The sequence below is a fragment of the Notolabrus celidotus genome, chromosome 11 (genome assembly GCF_009762535.1).
Source record: "Notolabrus celidotus isolate fNotCel1 chromosome 11, fNotCel1.pri, whole genome shotgun sequence".
Taxonomy (NCBI): Eukaryota; Metazoa; Chordata; class Actinopteri; order Labriformes; family Labridae; genus Notolabrus; species Notolabrus celidotus.
In genome coordinates this window covers 13220025-13236655 of record NC_048282.1, presented here as the reverse complement: position 1 = coordinate 13236655, position 16631 = coordinate 13220025, and the positions used below count along the sequence as shown (strand labels likewise).

At 38.1% G+C, this 16631-nt stretch overlaps 1 protein-coding gene across 1 annotated transcript; it reads left to right on the top strand.

Annotated features, from left to right (window-relative positions):
* The first annotated feature begins 1387 nt into the window (after nucleotides 1-1387).
* Nucleotides 1388-6527, top strand: LOC117821814 (poly(A) polymerase type 3-like). Its single transcript, XM_034696327.1, is given in 14 exon segments — nucleotides 1388-1476; nucleotides 2326-2482; nucleotides 2781-2963; nucleotides 3225-3291; nucleotides 3409-3490; nucleotides 3625-3734; nucleotides 3843-3896; nucleotides 4083-4137; nucleotides 4140-4190; nucleotides 4336-4425; nucleotides 5216-5354; nucleotides 5518-5582; nucleotides 5696-5816; nucleotides 5963-6527. Coding segments are annotated over 12 exon segments (909 nt in total). The 5' UTR covers nucleotides 1388-1476; nucleotides 2326-2474; the 3' UTR covers nucleotides 5701-5816; nucleotides 5963-6527.
* The last annotated feature ends 10104 nt before the right edge of the window (nucleotides 6528-16631 follow it).

Sequence of the window (16631 nt, the reverse complement as noted above, 5' to 3'; positions counted from 1 at the left end):
TTCCACAAGGATCAGTGCTAGGACCAATTCTTTTCACCTTATATATGCTTCCTCTCAGTAGTATCATGAGGAAACATTCAATACATTTTCATTGTTATGCTGATGACACTCAGCTATATTTATCCATGAAGCCAGAAGAAACCAATCAGTTATCTAAATTAGAAGCTACGCTCCCATCTTGCAGGCCTGCTGGTCATACATAAAGTCTCTAAAAGTAGTATGGGAGGTAGAACCTTCAGTTATCAGGCCCCTCTCCTTTGGAATCATCTACCAGTCAGGGTCCGGGAGGCAGACACCCTTGCCACTTTCTCCACAAGATTAGGCTTAAAACTTTCCTTTTTGATGAAGCTTATAGTTAGAGCTGCCTCAGGCTTGGACCAGCTCTTAGTTATGCTGCTATAGGCTTAGACTGCCGGGGGGACTGGCGCACTGACACACTGGGATCCTATCTCACCCCCTTCCCCCCAACCCCCTATCACTTACTTTAACTCTGTCTGTCCCATTGAAAGTTACTAATCATAGACCTTTCTGGAGTCCCTGAGCTCCATTGTCTCGTAGGTTCCTCTGAGCTGCCATTTTTGAAGATTTTCTTACCAAGCTGCAGATACATATTTATGATTTTATTCATGAATAACAATACTGTTAGCTTGAATGTTTTGATTATTTCATTCTGGTTTATGGAGAGACACATTTCTCAGTCTCATCCTCACATTAAGGAATAGAGATTGTTGATTTAATACTGGTCTTGAATCAGATCACTATCAGCTGATGTTGGGACTTAAAAAGTTGGATTGGTATATCCTTAATTGTTGTTGATCAAAGATCAAGGAATTCATTACACATTTCATTAACACACAATAAAGTATTATTTATTTATTTAATTATAACTTTATTTACCATTTATAGGGACATTGCATATAAATCAACATTTCTGTAAATATGCCAGAGTTAGCCAAAAGGCTAGTTTCAATCTGTAGTCTCTTTCCAGATGTTAAAATAAGCTCCCTGTCCTGCCTGCTGCCACCTTCTTTTTCCCAAAAGAATATCTTAGTGTAAGTTAATAAAACAGTAACCTGTTAATTCCTGATATGCACCTGAGTTTAAAACTACACCTTTTGGCCTCGTATGCACTGAAATCACATCAATTTGTGCAATGTCTTGTAGAAGCTGAGTGTCGAAGTCATCGTTGGGCTGGGTCTTAACTGTGGTGTGAGAAAGTTTCAATTTACAGTTACAATCGCTGCAATTTCATACCTTTTCAATATTGCTACATCAGTCGGTTAAATCTTGTGACTTTGAACATTTTATCAACAAACAAAGTTGCTCCATTGCTTAAAAAAAAAATCCCATTAACATTGGAATTTTTAATGTGTTATGCTGCATCGAATAATATCTGCTTGTGACTATATGGTTGTAAATATCCCCCCCCAAAAAATCGAATTTAAGAGAAGAAGAGACTTCTTCAGTCTAACAAAGGTAAGTGGACACAAAACATGAAACAACTCTGATGTAACATTATATTGATGGGGTTGAATCTGCCAATGTCATGTTTTGGAAAACCCCACCAAATGTAGGAACCAAGATGCAGATTTACAAAAACTAGTACCTAGACTAATATATGCACCAAAAGGGGCAAAAGATTACACACACACACACACACACACACACACACACACACACACACACACACACACACACACACACACACACACACACACACACACACACACACACACACACACACACACACAAACACACAAATGCACTAGAAACATTAGGCGAATGACACAAGGACCGATACAGAAGTGAAGAAACACAAACTTAATACACAATGGGTAACAACCAACGCATGTGAACACAGCACACAGATGAAACGAATAGGGTGCGATCATAGTGTAGGGCAGGGCTATTCAATTACATATTTGGTCGGGCCGTTTTTTTCAGATTAAGCACATGAGCTGGGCCGGACATTTTTAGCAGTGAGCAAAGTTAACCATTTAAAAGAAAAACAAATAGATAAGATAACAAACACACTGGATGTTAAATAACGTACTGCCACACCCAAAAGGGCAAGAACACAATAAAAGAGCAGCACTTGTCAGAGTTAGTAAAAGAAGCCGGACCCAAGTCACAATCACTCGGCAGCTGCTTTCGGGCCACTCGAGGGTTGCTTTCGGCCTGCATGTGGCCCGCAGGCCCTAATTGAATAGGGCTGAATAGAACTTATTTACAGGCGAGTCCAAGGCTACCAAAGTACAACAAAATGCATTTTCTTGTCATATGAGCCAGTCAAAAATCATGTTCCATTTCTGTCTTTTTTTCGAGTTTACTCAGCTACTGGACTCAGCTCACTTTGCCTTTGAGTTTACTGAGAGAGCAAGAGATAACTAAAGGAGCAAGAGATAATTGAGAGGACAAGAGGTTACTTTTTGACTCGATAAAACTGCACTAACAAGCGATTAACTATCACCACAATGTCTCTGTAAGTACTACAGCTGTGTATTTAACTACCTTTTCAAATATTGAAGCTAGGTACAGATCATCTGAAATCAGTTGACATTAAATTGTATGTAACTTTGCATATTTTGTTTTTGTTGTATCTGTTTTGATTTACAGTAGTGTGCTTTGTTGACACAAATGTACTGCAGATTTAGCTATTTGTAACCCACACACCCTTGCTGTCAATGTTTCTTTTGTGTAATTGTAGGCCTGTGTAATTTGTGTGTTTGTCGTGAATGTTGCATAACTAGTGCAACTAACATTCACATGTCACTTTTCAGTAAAAACACTAAGAAACAGAGCCAAACTCTACCATTATTCCTGGACACAACCCATTGGTATGGGATCACTCCTCCTATAAGTGAAGATATACCAGAGGAAGCTGACCTGATCCAGACCAGAAAGATGGTTGAAGAGCTGAAATCATGTGGTGCACTTGAGATAGGCACAAAAAAGCAACACAGGTAGGACACATCTTTATTCCATGTCAGTTTCCATATCGTTAAAAAATACAGCTTGGTGGGGCAGATATTTGAAATGTTTAAAAATTAAAATGTTTTGACTTGAGTGCACATGCTTTTGGGTCATTGCCCTGGTTGGTTATCACAGCAAAAAAGGAGAACAACTTGGATAAATCAGTGCATTTTTGTTGACCAAAAGTGTAAAGACATGTTTTGTGTGAAATATGCAAATGTTATACATTTTTCTATGTGTTTTATTTGCAGAGAAAATGTTGTCAAGAGTCTGGAGTCTCTCTATAAGAAGTGGCTCACAGAGACCTGTGAAAGTATGGTGAGGCAACTTTTTCCTCAAGCATTGTCAGACAAAAGTCACTCCTTATGTGATGCCGAGAACCTATTGCTGCATAGATTATTTGTTTTATTTATATATATATATTTGTAATTTTAGAATTTACCTGAAGTGGTGACAGCAAAGGTTGGAGGCAAAATCTTCCCAATTGGCTCCTATCATCTGGGAGCTTACTCAAAAGGTATGTGTAAAGGTTTATTACCTCAAATCTAAACCTAAAAGGAATCATGAAAGAGAATGGGGAGGATAGTAACACTTACACACACTAACTAGCAAATAAACCTGCACTCATATGAGTTTGTGCTGCTCTGACAGGTGCTGATATTGACATCCTGTGTGTCGGACCTGGATTTCTGCAGAGGAAGGACTTCTTCAGGTCCTTTTCTGAGAAGCTGAAAGCTCAAAAAGAGGTCAAAGGCTTAATGGTATGCCATATTGGTGATTATGTATAAATATGTGTGTACAGTGTGTACAAATCAAACAGTTTTCTTCTATATTGCAACAAGTGACTGATATAATTGTTGTTTCTTTAGGTCATTGAAGATGCGTTCGTCCCAGTCATCAAATTCTCTTATGATGGGATTGAGGTAAATAAGCTAAAGAGACAAGGATGAATAAATGAATGAATGACTGAAAGCTTTATTGCACCTTGAGGAATTTGCTTTGCACCAAGAGAATAGAAACATAGAAATAACTAAACTTTGTGCTGTATAGGTTACTATAATGTTTGTATGAGTTTTAATCATTGTGTTTGTGCTCCTGTTGTTGTTTAGATTGATCTGGTTTTTGCCCGGGTGGTACAGAAAATCATCACTGAAAGTATTAACCTCATGACCACATTCTGACAGCCATGGATAAACAAAGTGTCAGGAGTCTCAATGGTAAGCATCAGACTGTATTTAGCTTAGGTATAAATACTTGACAGATGCATGTCTGCGACTTCAGTATGCCATTTTATGTGCTGTAGTTAACCCTTTTTGCTGGGGGCTGTCTTAATAAAACTGTTTCTCGATCTTAATTTTGTAAGTTTCAGAGTCACAGAGGAGATCCTCAGAAGTGTGCCAAATGTTTTTAACTTCCGGCTGACACTGAGAGCCATCAAGCTTTGGGCCAAACGTGAGTAACACTACAAGTGTGGTTAAGCTTAGTTTGAAACTGTCTACTTAGACAAAAGATACACGTAAACACAAAATATGCCCAATGTGTTGGCCTTTGTTGTTAACAGGAATACATTTTCTTGACTGCATATCAAATGACTTTAATATTTGCCATCTACGCACTATATGTACAACCTGAAATGTCATGTGTCTCAATTTGTATGTATAAAGTTACAGTTACATTATACTATGCACCAAGAACTCACACAACTACCTAAACGATGAACAAAGCACACATTCTAACTCTGTTTACACAACACAGTACTTTTCAATGGATATTTATTACATCAGTTAAACAATAAAACTGTCATTGGTGAAAAACCCATCAATCTTGATTTAATATTCATGATAGGTTAGTGGTTTTTTTTAAATAAAGAACAGAGACGGTGTTTACAAAGGGAGTGACCCCAGACAGCTATTCATTTTTCTTTACACTGGCCTGTGTTTGAGTGACTCATTTAGCCTCCGATATTTTGTTTGACTTGTTTCTATTTGTTTCCACGCAACCACAGCTCGTTTGCCATAACACGGAGTACAATAAATAATAATTCACAGGTTTACTCAGTGGCACAGGTAGACATAGAGGAATTTATCAACTAGATATCTTACTTTACCCAAATGTAACATCTGATTGGTTTAGGGAAACAGTTAAAAAAAAAAGGACTTTCAAACTAGGCAAGAAAATTTACATTGGTGTCATTTGAACTAAAGGTCTTAAACCTATTTTTCATCCACCTTTTTCTCCTCAGGACGTGGTATATACTCCAACATGATGGGGTTCCTGGGTGGTGTCTCATGGGCCATGATGGTTGACAGAGTCTGCCAGTTATACCCAAATGCCACAGCATCCACCCTGGTGAACAAATTTTTCAAGATGCACGATATGTGGTGAGTTGATCTGTTGCAGTCTGGGTAGTGATCATAGATAGCATCTGGTTTTAGATAGAAACAGGGAGATGTTTGAGATGTTTCTATGACTATATATAAATATATTATTTAAAAAAAATCTGTGACATTTTTGACGATCTGAAAATCTTGTATTGTCTGTCAGGGAGTGGCCAATCCCAATTGTTTTGAAGAAAACGGTGGACTGCGGCCTCAAGTTCCCTGTTTGGGGTAAGTCTCCAGCAGGATTTTTATCAGCATTTTCAGCTGCAAATACAAAATCATGTCAGTCATGTCCATGAATGCTAAAACACTGAAAATGTTGTGTTCATTTGCATTCCCAGACTAATCTAGGTGACCGCTCACACCTGATGCCTGTGATCACCCCTGCATACCCACAGCAGAACTCTACCTGCAATGTGTCTCGCTCCTCCTTAGCTGTTATAACAGAGGAGATCAAGAGAGGTACGTAGTTACTAAACTGATTTTCAAATCACCTGATCACGAATACAAACTTCCACAAATCTTTGATTAAGGATTTAGTTGCCATGTGACAAATTCATAACTTCTCAGCAGTCAGGCTTTAACAACTTTCTCCTCCTCATTCACAGGATATGAAATCACTGAATATATCCGGCAGAAACAAGAAAGCTGGTCCAAATTATTTGAAGCTTCAGACTTTTTGGAGCAGTACAAGTATGTATTCTGGAGTTTAGAGAAGAATATGTGTGTTTACATGTACTAAATACCCTCAGATATATACTACTTCCTTAAATGTGGACACTAGCCATTTTTTTGTAATTCTTTATCACTTTGATGATCTGAAATAGACATCTGTTTACTGTAGAACTTGATAACTTTTTTAAAATTACACAATTAAAGCTATGTATTTTATTTAATATTGTATAGTAGAAGATCTGTATGTTTTTGGCTGTAAAAAGAAAATCCTGTAAAAGTGTTGTGATTCCCTTATTGTGGTACCCTGTTTTGTGTCGTGCTCAAAACAAATGATTTTATGCAGATGATGTACTATAAATGCATTACTCTGTGTTATGTAGTCTTGAATGAAGTTGTTTTTACACATTGTGTTATTTCGTGTATGAATTTGGAATGGAAGGTAATTTTATTATTAGCTTTAAAGAGACTTGTGGCCTTTCCCCCAAAAACACTAACTTAGAATGGTTTTGGTTATAATAATTGGTTATGTTTTTTTCCTAACATGAACTAGTGGATGTTTCTTCCTGGTGTGTATTTGATGTGTTAAAATGTTTTTTTGCTATGTGCTCTTATCATTACATGTAATTGTTTCTTATTGTGATTGACTTTAATTTGTAAATGAAATGTGGACTGTTTGTCTCTGCATGGATTCACACATTAAATAACATCAGACCTAAGTTTGCACCCAATGTTACAGTTAAATAACATCTGTTTTATGGATTTGAACACCACATGTTGCTGTTTTTAATTGAGAATGTAGCCTTAAGTATGTTTAAGTGATCTAAGAAATTGATGGTTAAAGATCTGAAAATGTGTTAAAGCTTTTCATGTGTGCTGTCTGACAAAAATCTGTTGTTCCTGGAACTATTGAAAGTATCTGTGTTATCTTATGCACATGTTATATTGTGATTTTTTTAATAAACCTCATATAAATGCATTTTTTTAAACACTTTTACTAGTTTAGACTTACTGTAGACTTTTCTCTTTTTCGATAGAGCTGCATGAGTTTATATTTTTCAGCCACTAGAGGGCAGTTAAGGCTTTTCTGCTGGCCTCTTTCTCAACCAAGGGATGGAATGAAGTACTCAGATTCACTCAAAGGTGGCCACAGACGTTTTTTCACCATCTATTCAATAGAAACATTTGTAGAGATTTCCATTTAAAGATACAATGATCAATATTTTCATATTAGCAATAGATCACATGACTTGTTTTTATTTCAAAGGTGATTTTCTCCCGACAGGAGTAAAATATCTGTATGGTACTGAGAGAAAAAACCATAAATTACAGTCTACTTCATTTTTACTTGTCCACATCATGTGTATGCTTCGTCTTATAATGCAAATTCAAACTGGAAATCTTCAGCACAGCTATAGTCTCCTGTTATAGTAAGCACATGGTTCTTGTGGTGGTTGGAGGGTGAGTGAATTCACAAGTTTCACTCCATTCTTCTTTCAATCGCTGATTTTCACCGTCCACTTTTCTTTGAGCAGCAAACCTGGAACACACCGTTTTCGTAGATTTTGGGGTCCTACAGCTGGCAAGGTGCCAATATGTGAACTGCTCCATTAACGAAAGTGAAAGTTAAAAATTGCACTCACAGCAGTGGACTCTAAGTGACCCAGTAACAGCCTATCTGTGTATTGTTGACATGGAGACAAGTCCCAGTAAACACGCGGTGACCCGACCAAAACACAGAGTGAATGGCCAGGGTTACATGATGTTTTTTAATTCGTAATTAATTATTCAGAATTAAATAATTCGGAATTAAAGTATTCTCCTTCATGTTTACATGGCAATAGTAATTCCGGATTGAGGTTTGCATGGAACACATGTTTAATCGTCTTTATTCAATTCCGCTTAAGGTCTGGGGGTTGGGAAGGGTTCTGATTGGACAGGGGCGGGCGTGACGTATTTACGTTTACCAGAAGAAAACAGACTCCACTTCCTGCTTCTTTCATTTTCGCTTACAACCATAGACTGTAAATAAAAATGGTCAGGGTTGCTCCGCTTCTTCCCGTTGTACGGTTCTGAAGCCAAAAGATCCCGCTCCTGGGCGCAGCCATTGTGCAGCCAGAGCCTGCGAGGCCACTGTAATAAGCTCCGCCCTACAGCGTAGCGTCACAAGACGCTGTGTGTCCTTTGAAGTTTCCCTCTACGGCGGCTGTGAATCAAAGGAAACCCGGAAGTAAAACCCCGTTTTTTAAACTCTAATAACTAACGAAAAAGAAACTTTTCAGGAAAAAGAGGCCTTGGACACAAAACATTCAAATACTAACTACATATCACCACAGCACACGGATGTGAGAAACATTTGTACGATGTGTATTTATTTTTTTAAGTTTGACTGCTCCCCCACTCAAATGAATGGGGAGACGGATTTTTTTACCTATACTGCAGCCAGCCACCAGGGGGCAGACGCTCTGCTGAAAGCTTCACTTCCAGCCGAGTGGAAGACCACACAATAAGTACAATTTTTGCTTGGATTTTGATTATAGTTTTGAATAAGCAGCTTGACACAAACATACTGCTTCACTTTCGTCAACTGAGGAGAAGAAGAGAGATAGCCGACCGGAGAAGGGAGGCGGAAGACTGGACTTTGGCGAATCAAAGCCGGTTAGTGCAACGGCTGCTCTACCTCAGCCTGAAATACTGTATGTGCCTGCCAGCGTGGAATATGTGCATCATCGCGACAGGACAAGGGAACGAGCATGCGCAGAACGACTGGAATTAATTTAAAGCAGAATGAACGTATACATGATCCAGGAATTATTCAATTCGGATTTAAAATCAGAATAAACCAGCCACTTACTTCGGATTTAAGTTTAATTCGGAATTATCATTTCATTTGGAATTAGGTGTTTACATGGTCTTTTTTAATCTTTTTAAAGAGGATTTAATTTTAATTCTGATTTAAAGAGGAATTAAAAGTCTCATGTAAACGTAGCCAAAGAATAACAGTTCGGGGGCCACAAATAGGTGACCGGCAGGCCGGATGCGGCCCGCGGGCCGCCTATTGAGGGCCTCTGGTGTAGGGCATGATGTAAAACAAGGCATGAAACACAAGGAGAGAGAACCTGAAAAATAAAACAGGAAACACCTAGCACAAAAGGAGTGAAGTTTGACAATACAACACAAAAAAATGACAAATGAACAAGTTGACAGTTGAACTGAACAAGGAAAACAAAAATGAGATGGTTAATATCAGAAATGGGAGAAAACTAAGACATGAAACACAAGGTTACAAGTACAAATTAAACAGGAAATTACAAAAATAATACAAGAGAGAAAATTCAACACCAAAAGCAAATCATAACAGTCATTCCTTCCTCTCTTGAGAGTTATCTGGCAAGGAGGTTGGCCACATAACAAAAATCAGTGAATGCCTGATCTGTGTCTGTGAATACACAACCTTTTTTTTGTTTGTCTTTAAAAGATATTAAACTCACCTTGTGTGTATCAAACAACCAGTCAGACTGAGCTTACACATGATAATCTAAAAGAGGTCAGAGGCTATAGAAGCTTGTATTACAAGTTCTACTATACCTCCTCAGCATTTCTTTCACTCTTCCTGGCTCTCTCTCTTTTTCAGATGAATATATCATTTTTGCTGTCAGTGTATCTGTTGTTCATCATACTGCAATGAAAGTTATTTCAATAATAACATTATCCCCTGTTGTTTTCTCCACATCCATATGACCTACAAGGATTAATAAAACAACACATTTATAGCTATCTTTCTTGACGTGAACGGCAGGTAGCCAAGCAAGCTAATGCCATGGAACAGAGATTTGGTTCAAGCCCAGAAGAAGCAGAGGTTGAGAAATATGGTTTTCCCCATTGAAATATTCATGTTGCATTTTGCTACTTTCACAAATATTTTTTTTGTTACCTTATTACCCTGCTTTCTTACTGATCTTTCGGTTGTGTAAGATGCTTGATTATGATTGGTCAAAACCCCTTGACAACCCTTAATACAATGGTTATTAACTTTCACTAATATGAGCAACGCCAGAGGCAAACTGATCACACGTCATGTAAAATAAATCCACAGAAAAGAGTTCCAGCCCATTTTGCTTCAGCTTGTTGACACCCTGGACTGTATAAAATATGGACGTAGTATCCGTGACGTCACCCATCTGTTCCTGAGTGCTATTTTGAAGCCAATCGATGGCGGCAGCCGTATTGGAAATGCGGAACTCAACCAGGCAGAGTGTGACGTAAAGAGGCGGAGTTTGAGCCTCCTAGCCAACAGCTATGTGTTCCCGACCGGGAGTCAAGTCAGTAATGTCCTTATTTGGGCAAAAACTTGTAATCGTAATATCTTCTTATCCGTCACGTTAGAAAAAAATTCACCCTCCATACAGTGTGTGCCGATAGAGAAATTAGCTACGTAGAGCCAAGACGTTTTTTGAACCAGGCTGTAAACATGTTTCTTAATGCTGCAAAGATCGTCTTTTTCCCATTCATGTCTATGTGGTTTCTGGTGTTTCTGCAGCCAGCCTCAAGCGGATTCTCGATGAATTGCAGTTTATAACACTTCCGCATTGGCTTCATATTTTGAGACCGGAGGTTGCCGCTTGGGTGAAACTGTTACTTTCTGTTCGCATCAAAACAATGTGGCTGAAACGCTAGTTTGTGTTAGCATGCTAAATCTGCAGACTAAACAAGATGGATATTTACATATTGGATCCTGTCCAGCATTCCTAACAAGTGGAGCAGGTCAGGAAAATGTTGCTACAAATAAACTGAAACCATGATTGGTGGTGATGATAGCAGCAGGGTTCAAAGTCATGACATCTGCCTCGTTTATTTTAAAGGTGTGTGAACCGCAGAGCTCAGAGAAGAAGGAGAGCTGAATGAGGACAGGTTCATGTTAAATCGACCAAAACAGGCAGATAAGAATCCATCACCGTGGAACACTAACTGCTGTGGAATCACTGGGACTATTTTTTAAAAACTGAATACATAAATCACTTTAAATCAATAAAATTAATTATTAACTATTATTGGTTAATCAATGTTTTTGCCAAAAGTGTTTTTATTTTAAGTTAGTAGCTGGGTAATAAGTGGGATAATGTATGGTTCGCAGGCAGTTAAGAAGACCCTGATGTGAAGCGGATTCTATTTCCCATAACTACCTGCTAACCATACATTATCCCTTTCATTATACCTTTTGCAAACAAATTGCCAGCAAATTTCAGGTAGAATGAAAATAGTCTGTTTTACATTGGAAACTTGAAAAAGGATGGTTGAAACTGAGTTTGCAACCTTTTTAGAAAACATTCTTGTTTCAGTAAATAATGGTATCTGGGTTGGTTGTGCTCAGATCTGTCTCCTAGCAACTGTACTTCACAAATACTAAAACATATAACCCAACATTAGGTTAGAATAGAAATGTGTTGCATGGAGGACATATTCTTTATTGTTCATATTATAAAACTGAAGTAAAATAAGAACAATGTAAATACAAGTTTAAAACATATGGCCAGGCATATTAGGTTCAATGGAATACAAATGATTTATATTCTTTGCTTCTAACCTTTATGCTTGTCTTATTAGCACTCAGAGTAACTGGGCCTTGCGGGGAGAAGATAATTTTAGCTTGGTATACGCAAAATAGGTTAAAACCTTCAGTGGCTCTGCTTCTGTCAGGAACAAAGTAGGACACAATCCCTGTAGCCTATAATATGATACGTGTATAGTTTCAGAACTATTGAGTAGCCTGTATATGGGTTTGTATTCATGTATGCAGTTAATAATAGAACACAATCCTGTTCTGTAGCTACTGTTATTGAAACCTCAAGACTCAGGATACATGATTTCATATTTACATTATTTTCTTGAAAATTCAAGGACAAAAATAGTAATAAGGTTATGGAACACAATTTCAGGATTGTGATTTTTCATTTGGTTCAGACCTAAACACTGATGAGCCACAAGCAGCTACCAAGCTTTCAAAGAGGAATCAAGTTTCAGACCCTGAAACCCACCACTTCAGTTTGACTCAGGACTCAAGAATCAGCTTATAAAAAAGCAGCAATGCAATGCAGAGCTCGCCTCCACACTACTGTAGGTTGTAGCTATGGTGATGGAGATTGTAAGTATGATTCAAAGAGGCCCTGCAGTAACATGCTTATGTAAAACTCTAGCCTCTTAATGTAACTTATATAAACTATCAGTATATAGAGCACAATATGTATGTATATTTAATTATCATGTAAAAAGAAGTTAAATGTCAAGAGCAGTTTTGTGGCACAGATCCACCCCATTTTCTTACTTTCTCCTTCTACCAAAAACATTTTCTTTTTTTCTTGCTATTATGCGCTTTTCATCCGTTTTTTCTTCTGTGAACTCTCTTTTCTGTCTGTCTCTTTTACAGTCTGAACACTGTTTAAAGGCTTGAATGCTACTGCTGTGAATGTCAGTGGTTTTAAGACTCACCAGATGTCAGTGTGTTGATAGCTCTATCATCATGCCTTGCTTAAATAGGATCTGTCAGCTCTAGGTTTCGAGGACAGGTTTGTGTTATATTTCCCGGGATCCATTCACTTCCTCACACGTCAAACTTAAATCCCTTCATGAACAAAAAGGAGTAATGTCAAAAAGTAGTCTTTACCCCATTGCTTATACAATGAGCACAGGTGATGCACGCATGTTGTGGTTGAAAATAGATCACTGCTGGAGAGTCGCTCTGGAATTGGTTTGGCAGGGCAGAGTGGAAAGGCTTGGTGGGATGTCCCCAGGCCCATATGTTAGGGGACAAATTTGCGCATGTGTGAGGTTTTTAACATTTTCAGTGTACCACACAGATTCATTTGTGTTCTTTTTTTTTTCTTTTTAGCCAAATTATCCACAGCCACATCCAGAAGCAGTTTTCATCCATACTTTTAAACAAGACTTCTGAGGTTGGAATATAACACTTCAAATGAAAAGCCATAGTGCATATCACTGATCTGGATCAGGATCTTATTAAATAATAACCGAGATAAATAATTTATCAAAACGTCCTTCCCAATACAGATAGGCAAAACAACTTAGGAGACATGATTTTGAGGTTTATTTATTTATTTTCTTGCCTTTTTTCTTTTGTTTGTGTTCACATTTTCCTGATTGAAGCCAATATGATGTTTCTGAAAATAATTGTTTTTCTTCAAAATGGAATATTGTGATTTTACTTAACCAATAAAAAGGAGTTTATGAAAAAGAATACAAAATGGATTTAGAAGTTAAGGGATTTTGTACTATGAGGAAATGGCTGGAGGAAAAAAAAAACAGTAAATGAATGTGAAAAAAATTGGAAATTGTGCTTTTAAAATTTTATTTTGGAGATGCAAGTTCTTTCCACTTCCTCTTTACCGCACGTTCACTGTGGTCATTGCAGAAGTCATTGATGATGTAAGTTGTGTTTGTGTTGTTGAGAGATTTATACAACATATTAACATAATTCTCTTTATGTTGTGTGATTTATAGTTACCATACTGCGTTTTTGTATTGTCTAACATCAGTAGAGATGTGTTACTATATGTCACGCTGCTAACTAGTTATCCAGACTAGTTTGCCTGCATTATCCTAATGATAAGAATTTATGATCTCCTGTGGTGTAACTCAGGGCTCTGTGCTGGGACCAATTTAGTTTTCTTTATATATTCTCCCTCTAGGCCATGTGATCATACAGTTTCGGGGAATCTCTTATCACTGTTATGCTGACGACATTCAACCGTTTATGCTTCTTCCACTTAAGAAACATGCCAATTTAATCCCTGGTCTCACACACAGAGTTAGAAATGCTGGTTCATGCTTTCATTTCCTTATGGCTCAATATACCGCAATTCTCTTTCCCCAGCCTCAATAAATCTTGCCTTGACGGTCTACAATTAATCCAAAACGTTGCAGCAAGACTGTTAACTATAGGTCCAGTTAGAAATCCCCCATCTTATTCTCCTTACATTGGCTTCAAATCAAATTCAGAGTACAGTTTAAGATCCTCATATTAACATATAAAGCAATCCATGACCAGGTACCCTCATATATCTCTGATCTGCTCCATCCTTAAATCCCCAGTAGACCCCTTAGATCTTCTGATCAGGGTCTACTTGCTGTGCCCTGTGTTAGGCTAAAAGCAAAAGTTGACTGTGCCTTTGAGCTTGTGGCTCCAACTCTGTGGAACAGCCCTACAGCCCAAATGTGCTGTGCTGTTTCCACTGAAGCTTTTTAAAAGCAGCTAAAGACACATTTGTTTGTTATGGCTTTTGACCATCTGTTGTGATTTTGTATTATGGTTTATTTGTCTGCTATCATTATTATTTTGTTTATTCCACATTTAGTTGTCTTGTCCTATATTGATACTGTGAAGCACTTTGTGACTATGCTCTGTGAAAGGTGCTATACTAAATAAAATTTACTTAATTACTTACTTACAACTGTTACCATTATTGTTAAACATAATAATTATCTTGGTAGTATAGTTATATGAAAAACTCTGCAATCTGCAATTTAGATAAGCCAGGTTTTATTGTTGTTCTCCTTGATTGGAAAGTCAATGACTCAGCACTCCAGAAATACACAACAATACAACATAACTCCCATGTCTGTAAATGTATTTAAGCAGTGTGTGACATGAATGTGGTTTCTAATAACATCATGACACTATCAGCATTCATCGGGAGCTGATCTAAATGCTTAGCATCCCTCTTAGCTGGGTAGGGTCAAAACCGTCTGAACCATCAGCCTTGATATTGTAAAAAGAGGTTTATGTAGTCTGTGGAACGATGCTGTGTATATGCAAATTAAACATGTGGGTTGGATGACAAATAAAAGTGGAGGAAGACAGGAAGAGGGGGATGAGGCAAAGGAAAGATGGATGTGGGCAGGTTGTGCACAATCCTTCAGAACAGGACACAAGAATGTGCTCACCCTCTTCCAAAAGCTGGAAGGAAGGAAGACAAGATTCAGACACCTGTTTAAAGAATGAAAGCTATGAGTCATTTCAAAATCCTGATTTAACCATGTGTGTGTGTGTGTGTGTGCTTTTGTGGATGAGTGAAATCAGTGATGATGATGAGGATTTGGAAATTAGGTCAGTCTCTGGCAAAAAGAATGCAACGCACCTATTTTCTCCTACTTTTTCTATTCCTTTATCATTCATTTAATTTGTATTATGAAACTCTGCTTGAATGTCTTCATTCAGATCATGGCAAAGGTTAAAGAAATATGGGGTTATTATTTATGTAATGCCTGATTTAGATGAAGATTAAGAAATAATCCCCTATGTCTTATACAGTAACAATAGCTTTAGTACTAGACTGAAAAAATATAACAAGCAACATTTTACAAGACAAGCCACACTCATTTGGAAATCTAGCCTTTTAGGAGCTTTTTAAAGGCTCTCATCATGCTATTGGTGCATCTCAAAGCTTTATAGTTCTGCCCTTGTGTCCTCCACTTGCGTCTTAGTCCCTCCCACCTGAGATACAAGGAAATGGAGAGAAGGAGAGAGGAAACCAGGAGATTTGTTTTAAGAGACATGAGACGTCCTTTCCTCCGGAGCATCATGTGAAGCGACGTTGGTTGGTGATGACGGCGTCAGCTGATCACCTCTGGATCAGCTGTCAGTCAGCTTTAAACAGCTGATTGTGTCTGCACACATCTGGACTGTAGTAACTCTGATACAATATAAACAGTAAGAGTGCTTTGATTCTATGTTCAGTATTTTGTGCCACATCAAACACTTTTAATACCAGCTCATCACATACTGAATGTTGAGAAACCGCTGTATGTTACTGGTCTGTTTCAGGGCACCCTTAATGACTGTTTTATGGTCTGTTTCAGGGCACCCTTAATGACTGTTTTATGGTCTGTTTCAGAGCACCCTTAATGACTGTTTTATGGTCTGTTTCAGGGCACCCTTAGTGACTGTTTTGAGGTCTTTTCTCAGGGCATCCTTAGTGACTGTTTTGAGGTCTTTTTCAGGGCACCCTTAATGACTGTTTTGAGGTTTGTTTCAGGGAACCCTTCCTTAGTGACTGTTTTCAGGTCTGTTTAAGGGAACCCTTAGTGACTGTTTTCAGGTCTGTTTAAGGGAACCCTTAGTGACTGTTTTGAGGTCTGTTTCAGGGCACCCTTAGTGACTGTTTTCAGGTCTGTTTAAGGGAACCCTTAGTGACTGTTTTCAGGTCTGTTTAAGGGAACCCTTAGTGACTGTTTTGAGTTCTGTTTCAGGGCACCGTTAGGGATTGTTTTAAAGTCTGTTTAAGGGAACCCTTAGTGACTGTTTTGAGGTCTGTTTCAGGGCACCGCTAGGGATTGTTTTAAAGTCTGTTTAAGGGAACCCTTAGTGACTGTTTTGAGGTCTTTTTCAGGGCACCCTTAATGACTGTTTTGAGGTCTGTTTCAGGGAACCCTTCCTTAGTGACTGTTTTATTCTGTTTCTGGGCACCCCTAGTGACTGTTTTCAGGTCTGTTTAAGGGAACCCTTAGTGACTGTTTTCAGGTCTGTTTAAGGGAACCCTTAGTGACTGTTTTCAGGTCTGTTTAAGGGAACCCTTAGTGACTGTTTTCAGG